We start from the raw sequence: 25,367 nt of genomic DNA on the forward strand, positions 1-25,367 counted from the left end.
TACCCTCCCTTAAATCCGCATCATCAACTCTGAGGTGGACGCCACTATCATCTCCAGGTTCTGTAGCAGTTCAGGGAGGTTGTGAGTGGCCCAAAGCCACCCAGCTTGTTGTGGCAGAGCCAGGCTCTCCCGCGGGTCAGCCTGGCTCCCAAGGCTGAGCATGCTCTGAAACCACCCCCCCCGCCTCTTCTACCGCTGCCAGCTGCCAACCTGCAAAGCCCGTATGCCCAGGTGCCTTGCATCCCGCTCTGCCCGCGGATGGACAAGAAGACGGTCCGCCGGAAGCAGGGCGGCCACTACGTGCTGGAGCAGCGCACCACCCGCGGCCTGGGCCCCGACGCCCACAGCATCCTCTTGCACACAGCATCTCAGGGAGGCAGGTGGGCACCCAGAGGGTGGGGCAGGCCCCAGCGCAGGCCCGTCCGCCTCCTCATGACAGAGCCCGGGCCTAATCTAAGGGGAATCCAGCCTTCCAGGAGGCGCTTGGAGTCACTGCTGTTCCAGGGAGGAGACAGGGCAAAGGACAGAAGAGGGAAGAAACTAATCTCTGAGAGCCTGTGGACCGGGCAGATGGTTCCCAAGTCGGGGAACTTATGCCTTTCGGTGCCCGGGATTCCCTGGCACTACCTGCCTTTCTCACGCAGAGGGTTTAACTCTCAAGTTCTTTGCCTGAGTCTGATTCCGCTTTCGTAGTAGGAAACCGGCTCAGCAGCCGGGTGGATGTGAGCTTTGCCTGCAGCGGTCCTCCCTAGGCATGCTGGGATGAATCGGGCCCCCAGCCTGACTGTGGCTCCATCCCTGCCCTGGGCAGACGGGGTGGCTCCCTCCCTCCATCCTGCCGTTCTCTCCTGCCTCTCGCCCTAGGGAACCCAGGGAACCCAGCCGCCTCAGTTCTGTGCCGGCTCGAACCCACTGACCCTGCCGAGTCCTGACCCTGCCTGCAGACAGATGGGTCATCAGGGAGGGACTGCTGCTGGATTTTTCTTTTGTGGCCTGGTAAGCCAATAAACAAGAACCTCAGCCTCTGAGCCTGTGTACCACCCGGCTCTCAGAGTGCAGGGCCTCAGTCTCCCTCAGGCTCCCGAGCCCTTGAAGGTGGACTCGCCATGAAACCCTGCTGAGGGTCAGGCTGGAAGCAGCCCTGGGGGCGCAAGTCTGGACCTTCGGTGCTCGCTCCAAGCACAGAAGGGGACTGTCCTCGGATGAGTGTCTCCAGGCCTCGGACTAGGAGGCCCCCAAGGGCAGGAATTCTTCCCACTTGCTTGAAGGGAACGGTGAATATAAGGGATGTGCCTGGGAAAGACCCTGGCTTCTCACACAGGCACAGCCCACGGAAAGGCGGCTGGGCTGGGGGTGGGGGGTGGGGAGGCCCACGGGGGCTGAGACACAGGGGTCTCCTTCCCTTGGAGTCTATGGGTGTGGGTCCTGGGCCCAGTCCACACACCACCCCAGTCCTGTTCCTCAGGGAGCACCTCCTGGGACTGGGCACAGACTGCTCCCCAGCGGTTAAACACGCAGCCGCAGCGAAAGGTTAGAAGGTCAGAGACTGAAATGAGGACAAGGCTTTGACAAGTTTAAAACATGTATTTAAAATACAATTTATAAAATGCCTCATCTGCCGACTCAGGAGCCCGCGGTGCGGGTGGGGGTGGGCATGCCTGCCAGGCCGGCAGAGCAGGACGGCAGGGGGCAGGCTCCCTCCCGGGCCCCCCGTTCAGACGCCCGAGGGGCCGCGTGCACCCCGGGGCCCGCATGGCTGAAACAGGACCCCAGAGGCTTCCAGAGTCTCTGCCTACGGGGAGGCCGGGGCAGCCCTGCTGGCCCATCCCTGAGCAGTGTGTCCCCAGGCGGGGCGAGCAGGGGGGGCGGGGCGGGGGGCCCTGGAAGGGGCTGAGGGGAGCAGATCGGGTGTTGCCTCCTGCCTGCAGGAGGGGAGCACCCTGACTGAGTGGGCGGAGAAGGGCTGGTCACCAGGCCCAGACCCCCAGCTCCTTTGGTTATAGGCTGACGTCAGAGTAGTGGCTCATGGGAAGCGGTTAGCTGGGAGGTCTCAGGCCTGGCCCGGGGGTCAGGGAGGAGCTGGGGGGGGGGTACAGAACCGCGGAGGCAGATAAGGGGCAGCAGCCTCAGGTTTCTGCCCCGCCCCCCCAGGGTTTTCCAAGCCAAAGCCTGCAGCTTACTTAAAAAAAAAAAGCACTTAAGGAAAGTTACAGACAACTACAAAAAGAAAAAAACCCACAAACACACACACAAAGTCCAAACCGTTCTCCCATCTACCCGCCCACCTCCCCCCAACACAAGAGTTTCCCATTTCATTTCTTTTAAAAGTTGTGCCTGTCACCTCTCCGTCTGGGAAGCCAGGATATGGCTGCTGGTGGTGGAGACAGGCACGCGGTGGGCAGAGCCCCATCTTTGGCCGGAGGGAGGCGGGAGCGGCAGCCCCACGACCTCCTTGACCCAGACACCCGTCAGCCAGCCTCCTGGGCCCCCGCCAGGAGAGGGGAGCGAGGGCAGGTGGTCCCAACGGTGGGACCCTCAGCACCTCTGGCCTTCCCACCTGCCGACCCCTGTACCTTCTCCAACTGAAAAGGACAGTCTCATCTTGGGCCAGACACCACTGTCACGTGACGGACGGACACTGTCCGTCTAGGACGTGGACGCCTGGTGAGGGCGGCCGGGCTGTGAAGACAGCAGCAGCCTTCCCCCCGCCCGCTCCCGGAGGTCACTTCCCTCAGGACAGCCTGTGGCCCCACTCAGCACTCGGCAGGCTCACTGGCTGAAGCCGCGTTCCAGCTCTGCACACACACCGTTTCCTGGCTTCACACAGGGGTAAGCCCGTGCTATGGACTAGCTGCTGACTCAGCTGACGCCTGACCTCCCCTCCTAAGGAGAAGACGCAACGGGCCAAGGCTTGCTGGGCCCCGCTGACATCCCCACGGGGTGAGGTGAGGGCAGGGGAACCAAAGGCGGGAGGGAGCCTGCAAGACCTGGCTCACCACCGTGGCCAGCGCAAGCTGCCCCGAGCACAGACGTCACACCAACTGCCCCGAAACTCATCTGCCGAGCGAGGAGGCCGCCTGGCTGGCTGAGGGATGTAAGGCGCAGTGCAACAGAAGAGGTCAGGAAGCCTGAGAGGGGCCAGATGGTGCACACACAGCTGCTCTGGGCGGAGCCCTCTAAGCCTCTTCCACCTCAAAGAGCCAATGCCAATCTCCAGGCTTTAAGGACAGAGGGGAAACTGCCTTCACTCCAGGCCCTTGCTCTGGAAAAGAGGGGTGGAGGGTAGCCTAGGCGCAGGGGGAACCAGTCTGTCATTACCAACGTTTGCAATGCACAGCTTGTTTTTCCCCAAACGTACTCAGAATGGTTTGCTCTAAGGTAGTGATTTCACAAGGGAAATGTCCTGGGTAGAGTTACCAAGCTGATGCCATCAATAGCGATGGCACCCCACAGACTCATGAGAGTTAGTTCTAAGTCTTGCCGGAGCGGGAGCGGGAAGATCCACCTACGTTCTGACCACACTCAGCAGGAGGCTCAGAGTCCTGGAGTCAGACTCGCTCCGGCTTTCCTTGTGCTGACAAAACACTGAGCAAGTCTCACAGCCCTCACTTCTGAAGCCTGGGGGGCAGCCTCACTCCCCGCCCTCTCTGGAAGCAGTAAGCCTGGCTGGTAGGGAACCACCCTGAGGGGTTTGGGAAGGGGAAGTCGGTTCACTTTCTCCATCTCCCAAAATACTACAGGTGAGGGGTTGGCACCCTCCCCAGGCTCTCTGAGCCTGCAGAGCTAGCCCAGTATCCAGGCAGGGCCCAGAGGCCCTGGGCCGCAGCTGGGGGAGGGAGGTATAGGCCTCGGTGCTCATCTGTCCTGGGGGCTGCAGAGCCCCGCCCCTTTCTGGGTGGCAGTAGGAATACAGAAGCTAAGCTCACCAAAATCCTATTGGTTAATGTTTCTAGTGAATTTCCCAGAAACACTTTTAAGTAGACTACCAAACTACCCTTTCTCAATTAAAAATTCATTAAACTGCTAAAACCTCTCCCATGCACTTTTTTTTGCAAATCAAATATTTGTATAAACAAACAAAAATAGGAAGGAAAGAAAAAAAAAGAAAGGATATTTTCAAATGGAACTTGCTTTTAAGTGGTGAAGGCATGCACTGGAGGGTGGGGGGACGGGAGTCCTCCCCTGAGTTTCGAGATCCCAAATTAACGAGCATGATAAACTTATTGCTGGCACTGGCTTCACCCCAAGTGGCCAAGTGGCACTGCCTGACTCTCTACTCTGAGTCCCTGGTGGGTCCCCCAACCCTCCTCTAACCCCCACCCTTTCCCTTTCCATTGACTGGGGACAGCCCTTGTAGACACGGCAATCGCAGTGGGAAGAGGGGGAAGGGAGGTCACAGTGCATGGGGGTCAAGGTCACAGTGGGCGGAGCAAAGGGGATCACAGTGCAAGTCAGTCGGTCGCTCCCTCTGCTCGAGTCCAGCGGTCTGCCCCGGCAGTGCGACCCGCGGCGGGCGGCGGCATCCTTGGCAGCCCGCGTTTATCTGCGCTGTTTGAAGCCTTGGGACCCATCAGGACCCAGAGGCTGTCTGATCACATTGTTGGGCTGCCGGCTGTCTTCCGGCTGGGAGATCCGGGTTGGCCTGAAGGAAGAAGACCAGAGGGAGGCCTGAGAAAGGGCAAAGGAGAGGCGCCCAGATCTTAAAAGTCAACTCCTGCGTCTGGGGTGGAGTCCAGTGGCTCCCAGCTGACTCTGGCCCCATGAGCCTGCTTCTCTAGCGAGCAGACTCAGTGCACCTCCAAGCTGGGAAGCCCCCGAGGGCAGGTGGGGTGGACGGTCCCTGCTCACTAGCGCCCGCAGCACTCTGGCGGCGGGGGGGGGGGGGGGGGGGAGTGCCCCGGGGCCCGTGCTGTCCAGGGGCAGCGACAGTGACCATGAGAGCACATGTCCCACAGACCTTGGTGGGCCAGGCTCCCCAGAGGCCGGGCCGAGGCTAAGACCTCTGACCAAGGGTCAGCAGTGACCCCGCCCTGCCGCTCCTGTCCAAATCACTGCGGTAATGGCTAACTCGTGCGACTGTGAAGAACTGAAAGAAAATGGACTTTTTCTACTTTGCCAAATGAAGGCTTAGAGGAGAGATAACGGAAGTCCATCAAAGTAATGAAGGCACAGAAGTATGGTACGGATTAGTACTCCAAGCCTCAGAATACCCCCTCCCTCCCAAAGAGGCTGTTTTAACAAATACTGCTTTACCGGGAGGTGACAAATTTACAACATAATGCAACCTCTAGGGCTGCAGAGGGAAAAATGCCACGAATAAAAAAGAATTTAGAAAATTCACAAAAACATCAGCGTGGGCCCTATGAGACCCGGAAGATAACATCGGCAACTCACTTGTCATTTAATTGTGCAATAAAGGGATGAGGCGGGCGATCATCACCCGTTCTCAGATTAGGCGGTGAGGTCTAAGCTAAGCAGAAGGAAGCGGCAGAGGGGGGTGGGCTCAAACTCCGCCCACGGTGACTCAAGCCCGCGCCGCGGCCCCGCCCCGCCCCGCCCCGCCGGCCTCGCTCCTCCTCCGGGGGCCGCGCCAGCCCCCGCCCACACTCACCGGTCGAGGATGGGCTTCTCCTGCTCCTCCTCCGGGCTGGCGCTGCCCAGGATCCGCTTCCGGGCCTCCGCGTACTCCGCCTCCCGCTGCGCCAGGGACTTGACCGGGAGGGCCGGCCTGCTGGTGGAGTTGGGGCCGCTGACCACACCGTTGCTGGTGGGCCTCTTGAGGATGCGGATCTGTGGAGGGGGCCCCGTGGGAAGGCTATCGTCCTGAATCACAATGGGCACTTTGGGAGGAGATTTGGATTTCCTGCTGACGAAGAGCAAACACAGCCTCAGAAGTCCTGTCCTCGATGAGGGGGCCCTAGCTGCCCCCCCGCCCCCGCACCATCCCCTCCCAAGCCTATTCATTAGTCTCTGGCCTCCGACCAGACACCGAAATCCTCACTCAAGAAGCCTTTCGCCCAAGAGCAACCTTGCCTATTAAGCTCACACAGCCACAGGTCTGCTCCCCAGCCCCAGGCGAGGGGGGCGGGAACACCAGCTCATTCCGAGACTTCTCTCCTCCTGTTCATCACTGTCACAACCACCAGAATTTGGCTCCTGTGGCAAAACATCTCTTGTCCAGAATCCAACAGCCTCAGATAGAAACCCCAGCTTCCCTACGCAGACCAGAATGTAACAGGCTGGTAGGGGGGAGCCCCTTAGCTTGGGGGTCGGCAAAGCACTCACTGCCAGTCAAGGTCCCAACGTGCGCTCAGACCCGACGCTCCAGGGGGCCAGCCCCATGCCCTGACCGGCATCCAGACGGGACTGGCCACACGGCCTCAGCCTTCCGCTGAGGGAGCTGTGCCTCCCAGACGCTGGCGGCCCCTTGGGAAGAGCTCCTGGGCAGAGACCCTCCCACACGCACCAGGGCTCTCCGGGCTGCTGGACGCGGCGGGGCTGGAGTGGGCGCGATGGAGACCGCGCCTGGCAGCACTCCAGGGAAAAGCACCGTCCAAGGCTGGGGTGTGCACGGCGGGCCGGGTGGACACAAGGGCGGGGCAGAGAACGGGGAGAGGGAAGAGACAAAAGCCAGCGCAGAGCGAGGCTCCGGGCGGGAAGGGCCACGAAGACCCTCCCCGAGCGGTCACCTAGCTTCTCCTCAGAACCAAACAGCCCCCAGGGGCCTGCTTTCAGGGCCCTGTTGTCAGGAGGGGTTGGGCGGGGGGGGGGGGGCTGCTGCCACAGGGCCTGGAGCGGGTCTGGGGGGGGACAGGGCAGATGGAAAGGGCGCTGTGACCAGGCGCGCAGACAGACAAGGAGCCAGCACTCTGCTCAGAGAGGTGGGCAGGGCCCCCCAGGCCCCCGGGGACAACTTAGGCAAGCCTGCAGAGGGCCTCTCTTCCTCCTCCCCGCGGGACGCTGACAGGTCACCAGGGCTAAGACAGACCGCTCAAGTCAACCTGCACCTGCTCTGCAAGCCCACTTCCTCGGCTGCCTGAGTGGGGAAAAGCGATCCTTAAAGGTCTTGAAGAACTCCCGAGAATCTTTTTTTCCCAACGCCCTCGTAATGCCCTAAGCCACCCAGTCGTGGAGGGCCCAGGGGAATCACCTGCCCAAGCCCCTTGTGTCACAGAGAAAGAAAATGATGTCCAGGAAAGGAGACAGCGTGCTCCACACCTCAGAGTCAGCCTCCGGGCCCAGCCTCTGACGTGTCACCACCCCCCTTTCTGTCAGACCGCCTCAAAACACGGGGGGCCCACTAACGCAGGACGCAGGTGACCACTCCAGCCTCACTCCCACAGCCGCCGTGTCTGACCCTAAAGGAAGCGTTCGCTGCCCATGAGCCTGACCTGCCACACCTAATGGCCAGCTGGAGATGCCACTGACTGCCCAGCTCTCACGGCAGAGAGCGTGAGCCCTCAGACCAGACAGCAGCCTTACCTCTCCTTTTGTGTGATCTTCAGTTTTTTTTCCAACCGTCTGTCTATTTCCTAGAGGAAAAAAATGTATATAAAAAGTGGAAAAAAATCTCTCTCAAATAAAAACTTATGTCTTTAATTTCAGAGCTAATGGCAGCGTCCTCTGTCCAGGGACGACAGTGTATCCTTAGAAGCCGTGGGTACAGCCCTCCCTTCACGAGCCTCTGGGGCTTGGGGCCTGGGGCCCTGACTCCCTGCAGGTTTGTCCCCCTCCATTCCCGAGGCTGCGGTGAGAGTTCTAGACCCCATCCTTCAACTGGGTTCTTTGCATGGCCTCCAATCAGTCTCCTGGCCACAAACCTGTCCTCCAAAGAGCCACTCACATCAACTTTCCAAACATAAGCCTGACTGTGTCACTTCCCCACTTAAGACGCTTCAACTGCTTGCCGGGTCCGGTCCAAGCCCTAAGCACGCCTCACCCACACACTCCTTTAGCTCCTATTCCTGTCACACCACTGAAGAACCAAGCTGGCCAACCCCCGAGCCCCTGCCTCCAGTCCCCACCCCCTTGTAAACTCCCAGTTATCCTGCAAAACACAGCTTGAGCATCCGCCTCTCCTCTCTGAAGTCTCCTCTGCGCCCATATAGGTCCTCACTTGCTCCTCAGACATACGCTCTCCCTTCATGAGCCCGTGTATCACATATTTTACAATCAATTTTTTTTTTTTTTACTTGTATGGACTAGAACTCTATGACTAGCACCTAGCAAAGGGCCTAGAACAGAAGAGAAGCCTACCATCTGCACAACCGGATGGGAGTCAGAGTCCTACAAACCTCAGCACCAGAACTGCAGGCTGCCCCCAGAGCTTGGTGTGCGAGTCTGCACGCGCGGGACAGCGAAGCGGTGCGGGGCACAGCCCAGGCTCCGGAATCCTCAGCTGTCCCCCTCTGTGTGTCTTAAAAATGTTCCATTCAACCGTTTTCAGGGAGGGCTCTAAGACCATCTAGCTATTGGAGAGGGGAGCAATCATATGCAAAATTATGTACTGGTTCTCAACCTGGGGTGACTTTGGTACGTTTGGCCATGTCTGGAGACATTTGTCAGGTGTCATTACTGGAGGGGAGGTGTGCTGGCATCCAGTGGGCGAAAATGCCCACCAGGATCCCACTAAAATCCTACAGTGCACGGAACAGCCTCGCAGCAAAGAATCATCTAGCCCCAAAAGTCAACAGTGACAAGGTTGAGAAACCCTGATCTAGTAAGATGGATGGGATTTTCAAAGGAGTCTAGTACTTGCAAAATGTTAAGAATGATGGCCTGAAAAGTTTTTGAAATATTTTTTTCAAAAACTTCAGAGCCCAGAGCTAGTTTTCACAAATTATGTCCTGAAATATAGTTGATGGCTACAGTTCAAGCTGGTTAATTGTATTGTTCAAATCTTCTACAATCTTATTGATTTGTTTGATCTATAGACTAAAGAAAGAATCAATAATTATTCCTTTTAGTACATTAAAGCTTACCATTGTGAAGTGACCATCTCTACCTTAAAATCTATGATTTCACATTAATAAAGCTATGCCAGTTTTCTTTTGGTTGATATCACCCGGAATATGTTTTTCCCTCTCTTTACTCCCTTCCACGCCCCTATTTTTGTCCCCTGTAAACCACGTGAAGCCTAATGACATGACGCTGAATCTAAATTGACACTGATATGACTGGTGCTGAGTTGTGTTTAATGTGTTTTGTTTTTATGAAAGACTCAAAACTATATTTAGCAAGCATAACAAACTGTATTCTGAGGGCACCCCCAACTCTCTGGAGGGGGTAGGAAGCCCCAAGAATGAAGCCTCTCACTCAAGCCTGGAACACAACCCGGGGCCTGATGGCTGTCAACGACTGAACAGAAATAGTGCATGGAGGGTTAAGAGAATGACCGAGATGTCTTCTGTGAACACACAGACGTGCACTCAAAGAAAATCTACGCCCACAGCACACTCGGTAATGTAATTCTTCTAAACTTCAGGATTAATGACAGTGTTACTGCCTGAGTAAACAGTATGTTTCATGTTAGACTAATGCCCACCAACCTTTAAGGGCTTTTCACAAATAACGCAGTTTTAAACTTTGTGTCATTTTGCTACAATCTGAAAGTGAGACTTCCTATTCAAGTTCCTCCATCATAAATGCAAGGTTTCACATCCGTGGGATTCAGATGTCTTCAAACGGGTCAAATCAAATGCCTCCACAGGCGGACAAGTACCCAAACTCCCTCTGAAGGGAGCACAGTGGTGAGGGGAGGGGCTACAAGGGACCAGGGAGCACCAGTCCCGCAGACAGGCAGCCGCGCCCCGGGTGACAGGGCCAGAGCTGCTGTTTCAGTTTTATGGGAAACCTCTAAATTTTTAAACTTCATTACAAGAACTCTTGCTTTCATATTGCTGTGAGGACCAAATAAGAGGCAAATGGACCTAGTAATACGTTAGCGGATTTTTTAAAGCACTATGGAAAATACACACTGCAATGACTGAACCTGAGCGGTCCCATCCAGGCTCCCTCTCAGGAGGGCACTGCTCCCTGCTTCCTCCAGGGCCCACGGGAAGAGAGGGAAGCTGCCCAGGCCAGCAACCAGAGGCTGCTGGACGGAAGCCCTTCAAGAGGGCACGCGGGCCGCAGCGCCTCAGGGCTGCCAACGCACCTTCCCAAACACTCTCTCTCCAGTCACACCAACGCTGCCTGAGACAAAGCAGCTTTACTCTTTCTCGTCAGAGAGCTCCCCCGAGGTCACGGCAGTGCCGGGAGAGCCAGCGGACACCGAGCCCGCTCCTCCCAGCCCCTGGATCCTACTCTGCCCCCCACACTCCAGTAACTAATACTCGCATTAATCTCCACTGCCTCGGGCAGGATGGTTTATCAGGGTTGAGGAGGAACTCGTCCGTCAGTTGGGAGGATGGGGTATGATGCCAACAGCTCTGGTGGAAAGTGGGTCCCGGCCGCCTCCAGCGGGCCTGCTGCACCCCAGCGTGCCCAGAGCCATCTGCAGGAGCCGGGTGCTCTGCCAGCAGCTAGAGAAGGCCCTGCGTCTCCCGCTGGAGTCTGTCCAGGTATCATGAGTCAGTCCATTCTCTCCTTGGACAGGCCCTTGCAATCTTTCCACTCTCTGACCCGTGCTCTGAAGAGCTGGACCCAGTGGAAACTTTCCTACAGGGCGCACAACAAGGAGAACGCTGGTCTCCTCCAGAGAGGCAACAGCCCGAAGGAATTCCATCGGCTTCAGAAGGCCTGAGGAAGCTCCTAGTGTGGGCCCCAACAAGGAATCTAGTCAGCTAAGGGCACCTCCCCTTTTCACAGGGATGCACACAGGCCTGGCCCACGGTCACGGCTCCTGTGTCAGAGGCCCAACCTCCATGGCTAGTGAAAGAAACCCATAAGCTCAGCACTGGAACTCGACTCTGAGAGAGGGAGGGTCACCGGGGCACAAAGCAAGTGTTCGGGCGTAAGTAATCACAGGTGAGGGGCTAAGAAAGTCCTGTTTCCTGTGGCTTCTCCTTCCGGAAAAGCTCTTTATTTTTTGTCAAGTGGCACTGAACAGACTCCTCTCTCTGGGTCAAAATTCTAAGCAAAAGATCTGCTGTTACCAAGCACAGGCGCCCCTTCACCTGAGGAACTACACCTCTACAAAATGAGGTCCATGCTGCATGGTCTGCAAGAATAAGCAACCCAGAAAGAAAGCAGCCTAGGGTCGGGGAGTCGTGAAGAGCCACCGTGGGCAGCAAGGTGCTTCTGGACAGGCTGGTCCTTATAAGACAGAAGGGAGGTCACAGCCACAAGACAAGCAACACGAGGTGTCAAGGTCTGCAAATCCGACGCACCGAGAAAGACGCACAGCACCACTGAGCGCTGAGGCCCTGACCCCGCGACGAGTGTGCTCGCGGGGGCCTCCAGCAGAAGGCCGGGCTGGACGCACAGGAGCGGAAGGAGACACCGTTAACAGTCTCAACTGTGACACTCCACCACCTTCCAAAGGAAGAGAGGGTCAGGACGTGTGCACAAGGGCAGGCAGCCTACAGTGAGAGCCCTGCTCCTGTAACAGAGGTGGACAGGCGAGAAGAAAAGTGAGAAGGGAAGAGGTGAGGAAAAAGGCAGAGGAGAGAAACAGGCTCCTCTGGGCCTTGGCGCGAAGTGCAGTAAGAACAGCATCGTTCCGGCCGTACTGCTTCACCTGGGAACGGCGAAGCGGACCCCCGCTAGCCACACTCACAACAGACAGAGCGAACAAACCCAGACCCTGACCTGTTACACGGTGTGTGTGTAACAGGAGCCTGACCTGCCTGCTGCTGCCAGCTTCCAAGGGCCCCCTCACCGGCCCCTGGGGTCAGAGGATGGGCCGGGCCGCCCTGCCACAGCACCCCTCTCTTATGACCCAAACCCAGACCCTCCGGTCACCAGGCAGCCAACACAACTTCAAAGAATGCAAGTAATCTTGTCTAAGAGGTCTAAGAGGTCTAGGCTCTGATTTAGGAAGCAACATCTTTTTATCAGCAACAGTTACTATTTAAGTGACTTTTTGAGCACAATTTGTGTCTCTGTCAGTTTCCATTTCAGAAGTTGATATTTTCTGATTCTCCTCTTAAATTCAAGGCGGAATGACTGATCTTGGGCTCCCTGTGAACCACTATGCCCCACAGGCTCACGTGATCTCATCCAGCTCTCCCAAATTGGGAACCACATATCTGTAAGTAGACCCTGGGGGGAGCTGAAGAGACAGCATCCCTCTCAGAGACAGAGCCTGACCGGTAGTGATGAAAAGTCAAGAGAAAATGCCATCAAGGCATGAACGGTGAGACCGCCTTCCACTGGCGTTCAGACCCCTGGACTCCCACTGCAGCAGCCGGGGTCCACGCCAGGCCGAGCCTCTCTAGGTGCTGGCGTGACATCAGCGCCCAGGCCCTGGCGAGCAGACGGCCTCTGCCAGGGCCTCCCGGGGGCAGTCTCCCCAGGAGGCACCTCTGTCTCCACACCACACACCCGGGAGGAGTCTGTCTCCTCCCACGAGGGCCTCAATTTCATTTAGGAATAAAACAAAAACAACTTGCGGGTATTTGTTGTTCAGTCGCTAAGTTGTATCCGACACCATGAACTGCAGCACATCAGCTTCCCTGTCCTTCACTGTCTCCCAGACTTTGCTCAAACTCATGTTCACTGAGTCAGTAATGCCATCCAACCATCTCATCCTCTGTCGTCCCCTTCTCCTCCCGCCCTCAATCTTTCCCAGCACCAGGGTCTTTTCCAATGAGTCAGCTCTTCGCATCAGGCGGGCAAAGGATTGGAGCTTCAGCTTCAACATCAGTCCTTCCGATAAATATTCAGGGTTGATTTCCTTTAGGATGGACTGGTTTCATGGGTGGCACCAGCAGAATCTGGTCTAAAGCAAGATAAAAAGGTCTCCATAACTTTTAAAGCACACCCCTGGCTATTTCAAGTCCAGATGTGCAATTCACAGCTTTCCCAAACAACCTTCACACCAACTTTGGTGACGGCGCTTCACCCCTGCCTCTCTCCACGTCACTGGCATGGCGGAGACACGGTCCGGCCCCGGCGGGGGGAGACTGGCCGTCTCCAAGGCTTCTGCTGCCCCACCCCCCCGCTGACTCCAGGAAGGGGGACACCCACAGTCGTCTCCCCCTAGGTGTGACCTGACAGCGATGCTTCAGGATCACTGTCAGGTTCAATAACAATAATAATAGCTCCTGAGCAAACACGGTTTGGTAAATCAGGAAGAGCAGAAGGCAGAATTCAGAAGTTGAGAGACAAAGAAGAGCTGTGTGAGCGCAGCGAAGCCGCCAGCTGCCTCTGTTTGAAGGTTCCATTTCCCACCAGGCATTCCGCCTTCCTGTTACTCCCACAGCCAGGAAAGACATCCCACTTTAATTATGTGGGTCACTGTGGGGCACAGGACCAAGTTCTAAAGCTCCCTCCCTGAGGAAACCTATGCTTTGTTGACGTATCTCAAGGCCATTTTCCTTTTGCTTCACTGTGATTAAAAAAAAAAAGCCGGAGACAAGCATTTATGGAAAACCTACTATCAAGCTAGACCGAAATGAGTAAGGCAGTCCCTGCTGACGGGGAGAGCCTCGCCAGGCAGCGGCAGATAAACCACGGCTGCCATGTAAGGTGTACAAACACTGTCTGGGGAAGAGAATGAAAAGGCGACGACCCTGCCATCAGAAGCCCGGGAGAGCTGCAGAAACTTAAAGGAGAAGAGACGCTGGGGAGAAAGTGACAGTAAGATGAGAGGGAAAGAAAAAAAGGGACCCCAAATACAGACATTTCTTCAATAGAGACATTCGAATCTAGAAAGGCATCTGATAATGGACCCATCTCTGTAACCTTAGATTAGGTTTAGAAAGTCATCTGAGATTACTTCAGCTGCAGTCAGCAATGGTTCTTATTAGTTGGTATCAATACTACTCAAAAAGCTACTGTGGAAAATTAGTTGTCACTCCTAGGGCCAGCAAGGTATGAACTGGAAGAAGTCAGGGGCGCCAGAAAACCGCAAAGGGCTCTGGGGTGGCATGCAGTAAAGACCAAACAATTTCTATCTGCTTGGAAGGGACAACCACTTCCTGCTTTCTTTTCCAAGTTCAACAGAGCTTTCTGGATCCCTCTGCGCCTGCCCAGAAAGAGGGAGTCCTCTGGGCACACTCTCCTCTGCATCCGATCCAGCTGGACCCTCTGGGCACCGTGGCGACTGCCACATGTGGCTGGTGTGCATCTGACACGTGGCTGGTCCAAACTGAGACGTGCTTTAAGGGCCAGATCACAGCTGATTGCCCAGTCTCAGCGAAAAAAAAGTGTAACGTAGCTCATTAATGTATTTTCAATATTGTTTATATGTTGATTTGATACTACTTTGTATGTGTGTGTGTTAGTTGCTTAGTTGTGTCCGACTCTTTGCGACCCCACAGACCACCGCCCACCAGGCCCCTCTGTCCGTGGGATTCTCCAGGCAAGAACACCGGAGTGGGTTGCCACTGTATATATTGAATTAAAAATATTAATTTCATGTGTTTCTTTATACTTTTCAAATATGGCTTCTAGAAAACTTGACATTACCTATGTGGCTTGCTGGATACTTCTGTTGGGTAACACTGCTTTAGACCTAACCTCAGAATGACAAGTATCCCTCTTGTCCATTTCATCTGCCAGCTACTAGTGACTGAGTGCCTGAAGGACCCAAGAGGCATGGTGGTTAGTGATGTGCAAAACCCATTCTGGTGGGTCCTACTTGTCATGTCAGCATAAAGCAACTAGCACTCACTCAGCACCCAACATCTGGCTCAGGCCCTGATCTGGGTAACATTCTCCCCCTCACTTCAGTTCAGCTCTCTAAGCTCTACTGTCCCTCCAAAACTGTTCCTGTCAAAGTCGCCAATACCCTGCAGTGCCGCTAAATGTACTGGCCAATTCCAAACCTTCACCTGACCCGGCACTGCTCAATGCTCCTGCCTTACGGCATTTTTAAAGCTGAAGTAAGCTTTTATAAACAGAATGGATAAACCATTTTCTTCACTCAGCCTCCCAGACACTACTCTCCCGGGAATTCCCTCTCACACTTTGTATTGATTTCTTCTATAACAAGATAGGTTCCTCTTCCTCTCCTGATCCCTTGAGGTTGGAGAGTTTGCCCTTTCTGTTTCCAGGTTGGCTTATTTAGTAACCTCATCTAGTTCCACAGCTTTAAAATCATTCATATACACAGTCCCACTTGGATTTCAAAAGGTACCTCAGCCTACTGTGTCCAAAACGAACTCTTGATTTTACCTTGTCACCCAAACCTGCTCCTCCCACCCCGTTCCAGCAAGTCCCGTCTTCCAGGGCTCAGGGCAGACTCTGGACTCACTCTGAGGCCTCTTCACACCCACATCAGCAGATCCTGTTGGTTCTATTTTGAAAATGTATGCTGAATTTTCTCAGTACCTCTGCTGCTGTGACCACTCTGGTCTCAATTACCAACAGTATCCTGATTAGTCTCTGTGCTTCCATTCTTGCCCCTACAGTTTATTCTGCACAGAGCAGCCAGAATGATCTTTTTACTCAGGGATAACTTTATTTAACTCTTATCACTAGGCAAGGTAGATTTTTATTAATCTAGTTTTACACATGAGGAAAACAAAGTTGAAAGGTAGTAATGAAACAAAAATTTTAAGGCAAGACAAAAATTTAACCAGAATCTTCCCGTCCATTGGGTCTCCTCCCTCCCCCCCAGCGGGCACTGCGCGCCTGCATCCTGCACTAACCAGACCTTCTCAACAGCAGCGATACCTGCTCAACCATAAACACCCCTGTTTCCTTCTGGCATCAGGCATGTAACTCCTTAGACGACAAGACTCCTTCCTCAATTGTGGAAGGGGTCAGAATGACCCACCACTTACCTTGGTAGCTACAGACATCTCTGGGGAACTTTATGTATAATGCCAATATATTGATTCCCTTAAACACAGGGACTGGTGCAGAACAAACAGGTCAGACAACTTGGGGAGATACTGGGCCACACCTAATGGAAGTTCTCACCATAAATACTTACTTGCGACTTTGTTATTTGTACTCTACCTGTTTTATAAGATTATCATTTTGTAAACTACCAAATGCGTGACTGACCCTTCAATACAATTAATGACGAGGTCACTTGAAACAGCTGACCAAAGATATAGCTCTGTAAGATTAATGACTGTAACAGTCTAACCCTAGATGTAGGAAGAAGCAACTAGAGGGAACCATTTCCTGGACCCTAACAGACTAGTACATCAGGCAGTCCAGAAGTTTTTGGTTACTGTTAACAGGGCTGAGTCCAATAGCACGTTAAATGGCCTATCAACAAAATCTTCACCTGACCTGGAAATGAGCGTTCCAAGCACTCTGGGGCAAATTGGTCATAAAACGCCTCCACACCTTGGCTGAAATTAGGTCAGAAAGCAAAAGGGATTGTTAAGTAAAGAATGTTGCCCACCATCCTGTTCTACAAGAACCAAGCCGTTAGGCACTGTGATCACTGACCTCCAACACCCTTGGAAAGAAGGCAGGGCGGAGATCAGGGCGAGGCGCTGTGCTCTGGGAAAATGGGCAGAACTGATCCTCAGACAGTCACCTATTTTTAGGAGAAAATTTTATGGACCCAGCTTCTCACAGCTTCCCATACTTAAGAAAAGCACTAAAACCATTAACTAAGATACCCGTTCCTCGAGAATGGCAGTAACCTACTGAGATGTGTGCTTGAATTACACACACCCCCTTCACCACATCACACGTCAACTGGCCTCCCCCTCACTCCTCTGAGACTGTCTCTGACTATAATCTTCAGGTTGGCTAGAATGAAATTTTCCATTAGATTAGCGACAAATTTTTCATTGACAGTAGGTAGTGATTTGCCCCCAAATCACACCTGGCACTTGAACCCTTAACCTAGACTTCTGATTTCTCTCCTGCCACGGACGGAGAAAGTGGGTCACTGACTGCCAAAGGCAACCTATCCTTTCTTGCTACTTTTTACAATGAAGACAGCAAGGCTTCTCTCCCAAAGACCTACAGACTTTGGGGGAGGGAACAAAGTCTCTCTTACTCCCCCACAACACCAGGTTTTGTTCTAACACCCAAAGGTTAGTCAGAATCATGGCACTCAGCGGGCCGAGCCAATAACAGGCAGGACAGCAAGGGGGTGACAGGGTGGGGCTGTGAAGGGGAATCAAGACCCAGGTAAAGGCATTCAGATCCAACATTTAAAATGCAACGTGCATCCCAAAGCAGTCCACAGGCTATAGGTTACCCGAGGCCTACAGATACAGGGGGCCTAAGAGAGCAGAGCTGTTCCATTTTCCCAAGAGGCCTCAGCACGTTATTCACATTCTCTCTCTCCGCTTGGCCAGATGTTAAAAAGTTATTTCCCACTTATAATCAAGATTTCAAGGCATTCCCTGGTGATCTACTTAGGTTAGGACTTGGCGCTTTCACTGCTGAAGGTCTGGGTTCAACCCCTGGTCGGGGAACACACAAGCACCAAAGCACAGCTCAAAAAAAGAAAAAAAAAAAGATTCCAACCAGCGTCTCACAGTCACCCCTCTTACCATCACAACCGACAGCAGCACTACCGTCCGGCTCCTGAGCACTGAGCTGAAGTTTCTCAGATACACAAGATGCATGAGCTCATCATCTAGGCTACAGAGGCAGGACGTGAATCCCAGGCAAAAGACACACACAACTGCACAGGAACCAGCAACTGAACACCTTAAAGCATGTAACTAGTTAACTCTCTGCCAAGAAGCAACAGTAGACAAACTGTCTAGAAAGACCCTGAAGTGTGGGGGCAGGCTGCCAGCAGCCTCAGCCGAGACGCCCGTGTGACCTACTCTCCCGGACACGCCACTGGGTCACTGAGGCAGGAGGGGACAATGAGCACGAAGCTGCGCTCCGCCAGCCCTGCGACCGCCCGCAGCATGCTACCTAAGAAGCCCTGCCGGAAATGGCCAGTGGGTCCGGGAGTTCACAGGTTTACAGGCACTGTTCACTCACCAGTGAGACATATGACTGAGTAGGAGAAGGCAATGGCACCCCACTCCAGTATTCTTGCCTGGAGAATTCCAGGGACGGCAGAGCCTGGTGGGCTGCCGTCTGTGGGGTCGCACAGAGTCGGGCACGACTGAAGCGACTTAGCAGCAGCAGCAGCAGCAGGAACAGAACAGATGGCTGGAGGGTCACAGATGCTTTCATAATCCCAGAAGGCCAGAGCACAAGGGCCGGAAACGGGGCTCTCAAGGTCTATGAAGAGCAAGGACGGCCTTGACCTTTCCAGACTCCAGTCATAACTGTCCTGCACAGTCTCGTCTAAGGACCACATCCCTGAAGACGGCCATTTCAGCTGCATTTTAACAATATTTACTATTCCTTTTTGAAAGGAAAGACTGTTTCCTGTGTTCATTTTGTAACGAAAAGAGTTTTGGGTGTGGGGAGAGGAAGACTTACTGTGAGGGACATTTTTAAATGCCTTACCCTCAGGGATAAGATTCTTTACCTACACAGAGACCACTGTTAGGATTTGTTGCTAACTTCTGTGGCTGCTGGCTATAATCTTTATCCTGCACAGAGCTGAACTGGGTGGTAAGGAGAGGGATGCTTGGTGGAGGCGAGCAGAGTTTAGAAACCACTTGGGAAGAGCAATCTCTATAGTAACCACTGAGGAAAAACCAATTTCATTCTGTATTTTGGTCACAGGAATAAGTAGCTAAACTTGATCTCCTAGGAAACCAACAAGTCCATAGCTATTGTGACAGGAAAAAAATTTCTATTTCCGTGGAAAGTGTGCAGGAAAGAACCCACTCCGCCTTGTGAAGGCCAGCTACCTGATACAGCCTTACTGACATGAACTGTGGGGGCCCACAGCAGCACAGAGGGGAAAATGGGAAAAAAGGGCTGGCTCCAAGGAGACTGGAGTCACCAGATCTAGACAACAGTGCCTCTTCTCTTGAAGGATTTTACCAAAGCTTTAGAAAGACACACAGTTCTGTCCTGTTGCAGAAGGAAAAGCTATTTTCCAAATTCCAACCCACAGCAACCGCGGCAGTGCTCCTGTACCCCCAGAGCACGCTGGGGCCGAGACCCCCACGCAGACTCAGAGAAGAGCGCTGAGCAGCTACGAGTGAGAAGCTCAGTGTCCTTCCTTTGAAATCACAGTGAAACATCTTTTTTTCCAGAGTCCCAAGCACAGACCGCTCAGCACAATCATGTCTCAACCAGCCAACTGCTTTATAGAAAGCCCCCTCTGAAGACATCAGTCCCACAAACTCAAGTCTTTCGGACCAGAAACAGCTTAGCAATGGCTCCTGTGGCCATGGTACATCTGGATTTCTGCTCTTTGATACCATAAATCTTAAATGCCTTCTTTACTATAAGACAGACAGAAGGCAATCAGCACCAGGTAGCCCCCAAGTAACTAGTATTTGCCCCCTAACTACACCCAGTGTACACCCTCTGCGGTGACGGCAATTACAGGCAGCACTGAAGACCCCAAAGTGAGAGGAGAATGCTTCAGGGAGAATGGTTTCCTCTCTAAAGAAAGCTAAGCAAATCAGAGCTCTCATTTTTTACATTAAAATCTAACTATGGGGACTTTCCTGGTAGCCCAGTGTTGAAGAAGCCGCCCTCCAATGCAGGGGACGTGGGTTCGATCCCTGGTCAGGGAACTAAGCTCCCACATGCTGCAGGTCAACGAAGCCCACACACTGCAACTAGAGCAGCCAATGCACAGCAGCCACCGAGCCCTCGTGCCCTGAGCCCGAATTCCAGAGCAGGAGACGCCCTTGCTCCACAGCCAGAAAGAATCCCCTGCAAGCCGCAAGCAGAGGAAGCACACGCACAGTCAAAACAACAACAACCACAAGCGCAAAACGCACTCCTCTCCGGAAAAAAAGAGCCTCCAACACTCTGCTTTGCTTTCAGGACAGAGCCCAAGCTCTCCGGAACCGCGCACGGGGAGGGCCCCCCCGCTCGGGCCCTGTATACCTCTGGCCTCATCACTTTCCAATCAGCCCTGCCCAGGCCCCGCCCTCCAGCCAGAAGGAAATACCTGCAGCTCTCCTAACGCTGCACATTCTCCTCTCACTGCCTCCTTGCCTGTGAGTGCACCGGTCCTACACTACCTGTCCTCCCAGACTTACTAGTGCTTAATTCAACTGGGCTTTGGAATCTTAATTTGGGCATCACCTTCCCTACAAGACTGTCTCTGATCCCAGCCCCAGGACCCCGTCTATACCTCTCCCAAAGAAAGTGCTGCCTCCTTGTCTCCTCACTGGACTGTGCCTGGGACCTGGAATACAGCAAGTATTCCATGCTTACTGACACCTTACTAAGACTCACACACCACATGATATCCCTGAAGCGCTAATGTTCAGATGACTGATCAATGAGAATAGAAAGTAAACATAAATTCTTAGTCCAGAAGACCACTGTCCTTGAACTTAAGATACACTTTCTTCCAATTAGCTACATGACTTGCCCTTACAAAACAGAGTAAAAGGCAACTTCTGAGAAGCAAGGAAATGAGAAAGGTTGCCAATGCTTGATATTAACCACCAGTTCAATTCCATTTATGTACCATCATCCTTCCCCTAGGACTGGGTTAGCTCATTGCCAATAAGATGGAGTAGGCTGTATCTTTTTTGAGTGTTTAAACAAGTGAGTATAAAGCTTCAGTCAAACAATCAGAAATATGAACCCACACCCACTAACTAGCTTTTAGAAATGTTTTGATTTTTAAACTTTTTCCCTTCTCCCTTTTCTTTCTCTAACTTCTATCCCATGCTTGCACAGTAATAATTAATCAGTACCAGATGTCTTAAGAATGTAACCTCTGATAACATCACTGATGCGCAAGTCTAAGTTGTTTTCAGAACAAGATGACCTTTGCAGGTTCCACATCCGGACCACCAGGTCACAGACCACTGGGTAGGAGGCATAGACAGCCTGGCTCCTGGAATGATGATTAAGAAATATCACAACAGAATGATTAATCACCAGCTTCCCCTCTCGTTCCCCTTTAAAAACTCCTAACTAGGGAATTCCCTGGCAGGCCAGGGGCTGGGACTCTGTGCTCTCACCATGGAGGGCTGGGGTTCAATCCCTGGTTGGGGATCCAAGACCCCACAAGCCATGAGGCGCTGCCAAAACAAAACAAAAAATCTTCCTATCTAAAATAACCAAGCTGGTGTGGATCTGAGACTTGTCTCCCACTTCCTGGCTTGGCACCTTGCAATCAAGCCCTAATTCTGTTGCGAACACCTTACTTTGCTGCAGCCTGGGGGCATGAGCTCTTTTCATATCGAGCAAACTGTTACCCTGATTCCGGGGGAAACATGAAAACTACACAATGCACTCTGTGTCCTCGAAATGTGCTTAAGATAAGGACACAACTTAGAGTCTGAATCAACATTAACTCAATTCTACATTTTCATTTCTCCCAAAGGCACTATATTTTTAAAGAATCACTTCCCTGATGGAATATAAGTCATATTTTTTTAATTGTCTTTTCTTTTTTTGAGGCTGTAACTCCTTGGGAGAATAGGAAAAGGGACAATTTTATATCAGGTTAAGTGTTCACTATACTAACTAAAAGCAAAAAGCAGTCTATTCACAGAATATTTGAGATGTTTCTCAAAGTCAGTCTTCCCTCAAAGGACACAACAGAACTTGATAATGAGTGTTCTGAAAATAAACCGGAAACAATGACCTCAGATGTACTGACAAATAAGAAAGAAATTCTAGCATGATGGCAAAATTCTCTGTGGCGTCGGAGAACGGGAGTCACCAAAAGCCTCTACTTTCAAGGTTTAGAACTCTAGATTACAAAGTTTAAATGCTCACGTTTAGAATGAGTCAACCCCCATTTGCTAGCCTCGCCATACCAGTTTTTTATTTTGGCAAGGGGAGGTGTGTGTGTGTGTGTGATTTAACTCTCATTACCTTATCACAGTTGAGAGACCGGTAACCTGAAGCTAAGGCTTTGACATACTCAGCTGGCTACATCTGAGGAACACCGTAGTCAGTTTCCCTATGATACAGACATCATGTCTCATCCCCTCCTTCAAAAGTGCACATTTACAAGACTCTTTATGAAATTCGCAAAAGGAATCAGATTCAAGGGAGCCTTCAAGTATAAGCCCAAAGCAAACATATTAAAAACAAAAGTCAACGCCCAACTCCCAAACTGTCCATAGATCTCCAGGTGGGAGGCAGCAAAATGCGAGAGAAAGAATCCAGATTCGGAGTCAGACAGGTCAAATCCCAGCTTCAAGATTACTATCTGCGTGACCTTGAACCAGACAGGTTTCCCTAAACCTCAGTTTTCTTACTTATTATCCTGTAGAGGATAATACCCCTACAGGGCTTTTCAATTAAATAAAAGCGATATAAAGGAACTTGCATTTTGGCAGTACTGCTCATGATGTCAGTGTGACAAGGTTGGGCTCCATTTCTGTACCTGGCACTTATGAACGGCTTAGTACAAAGAATACTGGATGAGCACCAGAAAGATCCAAGTTAGACCTGACATCTCTGGTGTCTGTTCAGCTATAAAATTGAGAGTGGGCTAGTTTATCTCCAAGCCCTCTACTGGTTCTCAAAAACTAAAGCAATCCTCAATTTCTGGACCCTACATTCATTTTTTCGTTCATTTTCTTCTTTAACAAGAGAAACTCATGCACCTTTGAAACAGGTGAGGAAAAACACAGAAAGGACAAGATTCTCAAGAAACTTATCATTTGAGTCACATGCAAATTATAGGCCAAGCTCTTTCGCAGGGAGCAGCAGGAGGGGTTCTGAATGATTCACTCACATTCGTAGGTAGTAAGCGCCTCTCCCAGAGACTGTGCATTCTCTGGCACAAACCCGCTGCCGAGCACGCTCAAGCTGCTTGCTGAACAAATAAATACCCAGCTGACACCCGCTGCTCCCCATAAAAATCTTCCCATTGCTCTCCTTACTCAAGTCAAAACTAAAGAAAGATGGTCTAAGAATTGTACTCAATACCTTCTGAACGAGTTAATTCTTCAAATCTTCAATTATGCTAAGTGACAAACACACACCCTGAGAGATGGTGAACCACCGCTGGGAAAAACTTCAAGGCCAAAGGTTCAACATTAAGGGAATGCTAAAGGAGAGGGTCCGTTTCTCGGCCTCCTCAAGCGCTGACAAGCACGCTCAAAGGCGCTTGGGGGGAGGGGGAACCCAGCTCCTGTCGTTCTACCCCGGCTTCCCTCCTAGCTCAGACGGTGAAGAATCTGCCTGCAACACAGGAGACCCGGGTTCGATCCCTAGGTCGGGAAGATCCCCTGGAGAAGGAAATGGCAACCCACTCCAGTGTTCTTGCCTGGAGGATCCCATGGACAGAGGAGCCTGGGGTCGCAAGAGTCTGACACGACTGAGCCACACTCGGCTCTCCACGCCCTATTCCCGATACACAGAGCTCCAGGTGGATGCACTCAACATACACGAACACGCGAGCCCAAAAAGACCTCCACACCTTCACCAGGGTCACCACGGAGTCACACACTCTGAAAACGCCCAATTAAACACGAACCAAGTCGAACTTGGTGATGGACAGAGAGGCCTGGCGTGCTGCAATTCATGGGGTCGCAAAGAGTCGGACACAACTGAGCGACTGAACTGAACTGAAGTCGAACTGGCTGCTCCAGCCTGGGATAAGCTATCTTCGCACAGCTTGCGGAGGCAAACAAAAGCCCGCAAAGCACAGAGCCGGACGGGCCATTCCCCCCTCCCCGCCGGGACAGCGGCTGCCTCACGCACCGCGCCCCCCAACCCCGGCGGTCACCCTTCGAGGTCCTCCCGGGGCTCGGGCCCGCGGGAGAGGGGCTGCCGCCGGGGCTCTCGGCGGTTCTGGCGGGGTCCCCGGGACACCGGCCTGCCCCGGGCGCTCAGAGTAAAACTGAAAGAGGAAAAAAGCCCTGACTCGCCCGCCCTGGCGGATGGCACAAAGCAGCGGGCACCTCGGCAGAGCCGAGGGTCCAGAAATGACTGCGTTTCCTCCCGCTCTTCTCCGGGGACCCGCCTGCCGCCCTGGAGCGCGCACCCCTCCCCACACGGTGCGTCGCTCCCCATCAGAGCACATGAACTTTAAAATGGTGCTCTGGGCGCGGGTTGGGGGGGTCTGACGGGGAGAGGGAGGACCGCAGGAGCCCGGGGCGGGCCGGCGGGCGCCCGGCAGAGAGGCCCCGGGCGGCGGGCGGGGCGCCCCGGTGGCGCGCACGTCGGCCCGGGGGCAGCGGGGGAAGGAGGCGCACCGGGCCGAGGAGGAGGGAGAAATGGAACGCGGCCCCTTTAAGAGGCCTTCGCGGCGCTCGGGGGCCAGGGGCCTCGCCTTCATCCCTGGCCCGGCGTGTGGGGCCCTTCCTCGGGGAGAACCATCCCCAGACCCGCTCCCCGGAGGCTTCCCTCACGCCAGGTCCCGCCCGGCCCAGCCCCGGGGCGGCGGCTCCTCCTTACCCCGCTGTCTGCCGCCTCCTCCCAGCTTTCAGCGACCTCCTCATCTTCCATCTTACTCGCCGCTTTCCCTCCTCCCCCACCCCTCCGTGCGCCTGCGCCCTGAAGCGCGTCTCCGTCGCGGGCGCCTGCACGCAGGGCTTTGCTCAATGAACCCCGCCCCCTTCCAAGGCCGGAAGAGGCTCCGGTCCAAGGCTCACGATCCTCGGGGAAGCCATCTTGAAAGGGGGCAGAGAAATCAGAAGGTTGCCATTTTTCTTAAGGGCGACGCGCACTGAATTGGCGTCCCTGTGAAGTCATCGTCTTGAGTACGGGAAGTGTGTTCTTTGGAACCATCTTTTCTAAGGGCAAACAATTTACTTTTTTTAAGTTATAGTTTTCATAACCTGCAGATTATGTTTTCTCAAAATTCTGAAAACATTTTTACACCTCAAAGAATGAAGCAGGCAGTAAAACACTGACCAGCTTAAACTGGTTTTGACTCTTTAAATAGGCTATTAATCAAACCTTGGAGAGGGAAATGGCAATCCACTCCAGTACTCTTGCTTGGAAAATCCCATGGACGGAGGAGCCTGGTAGGCTACAGTCCATGGGATCGCAAAGAGTCGTACGCGACAGAGCGTGTCATGTTATTTAATCAAACCTTGAGGGTTTATAGAGACAGTACTGCGCATGTGCACGACGGGAACCGTGTTTCCTGGATGACCACGGAACCGAGAATCTTCAGTCTGGGGGACCCAAACAATAGAAGTGGTTGCCAACGGACCCCTTAACCAGGTGACGCAAGCAGTTCTTCAGAAAGAAAAACCCGGCTTCCGTCTGCCGTAGTACCTTGTTTACCATATATGGACTGCTTTGAAAACTAG

At 53.1% G+C, this 25,367-nt stretch overlaps 2 protein-coding genes across 19 annotated transcripts in view; one reads left to right on the plus strand and one right to left on the minus strand.

The window, feature by feature from the left end:
* The window catches only part of SPATA21 (spermatogenesis associated 21), a 47,672-nt gene extending 46,644 nt beyond the window's left edge, over positions 1-1,028 (plus strand). For all 7 annotated transcript variants that reach the window (XR_014078371.1, XR_014078372.1, XM_081575056.1 and 4 more), the window contains 2 exons: positions 203-380; positions 865-1,028. Coding sequence is in view for 5 of the 7 variants with exons in the window: in XM_081575056.1 (XP_081431182.1) it covers positions 203-380; positions 865-916 (230 nt within the window). In the remaining 2 variants the exon portion in view is untranslated. The remainder of the gene's footprint in view (positions 1-202; positions 381-864) is intronic.
* A 536-nt stretch (positions 1,029-1,564) lies between these two features.
* Positions 1,565-25,216, minus strand: SZRD1 (SUZ RNA binding domain containing 1). 12 transcript variants are annotated; one of them, XR_014078374.1, is made up of 5 exons: positions 24,505-24,573; positions 7,483-7,532; positions 5,612-5,863; positions 2,997-4,642; positions 1,565-1,698 (listed from the first exon to the last, which is right to left on the minus strand). XR_014078374.1 is itself a non-coding variant. In XM_081575071.1 (5 exons), the coding sequence occupies exons 2-5, from the start codon at positions 12,803-12,805 to the stop codon at positions 4,540-4,542; spliced, it is 474 nt and encodes a 157-aa protein (XP_081431197.1). In that variant the 5' UTR covers positions 12,806-12,883; positions 24,505-24,573; the 3' UTR covers positions 1,565-4,539. The 12 variants fall into 12 exon arrangements, 8 of the variants coding, with proteins under 8 accessions (XP_081431197.1, XP_081431196.1, XP_081431192.1 ...); XR_014078373.1 differs by having other exon boundaries at positions 5,612-5,866; XM_081575071.1 differs by adding an exon at positions 12,737-12,883 and having other exon boundaries at positions 1,565-4,642.
* Between the last annotated feature and the right edge of the window lie 151 nt (positions 25,217-25,367).

The sequence above is a fragment of the Giraffa tippelskirchi genome, chromosome 3 (genome assembly GCF_054371585.1).
Source record: "Giraffa tippelskirchi isolate mGirTip1 chromosome 3, T2T-mGirTip1v1.2.pri, whole genome shotgun sequence".
NCBI classification, from domain to species: domain Eukaryota; kingdom Metazoa; phylum Chordata; class Mammalia; order Artiodactyla; family Giraffidae; genus Giraffa; species Giraffa tippelskirchi.

Excerpts from the sequence above, each read along its gene's own strand:
- SZRD1 (XM_081575065.1), bottom strand. The coding sequence starts at position 25,092 with ATGGACTGTAGCCTACCAGGCTCCTCCGTCCATGGGATTTTCCAAGCA. Across the intron at positions 7,533-25,008 it reads TTGCCATTTCCCTCTCCAAG|GAAATAGACAGACGGTTGGA; the intron begins GTTTGATTAATA and ends TTTTTCCTCTAG. Across the intron at positions 4,643-5,611 it reads GAGAAGCCCATCCTCGACCG|GCCAACCCGGATCTCCCAGC; the intron begins GTGAGTGTGGGC and ends TTCTTCCTTCAG.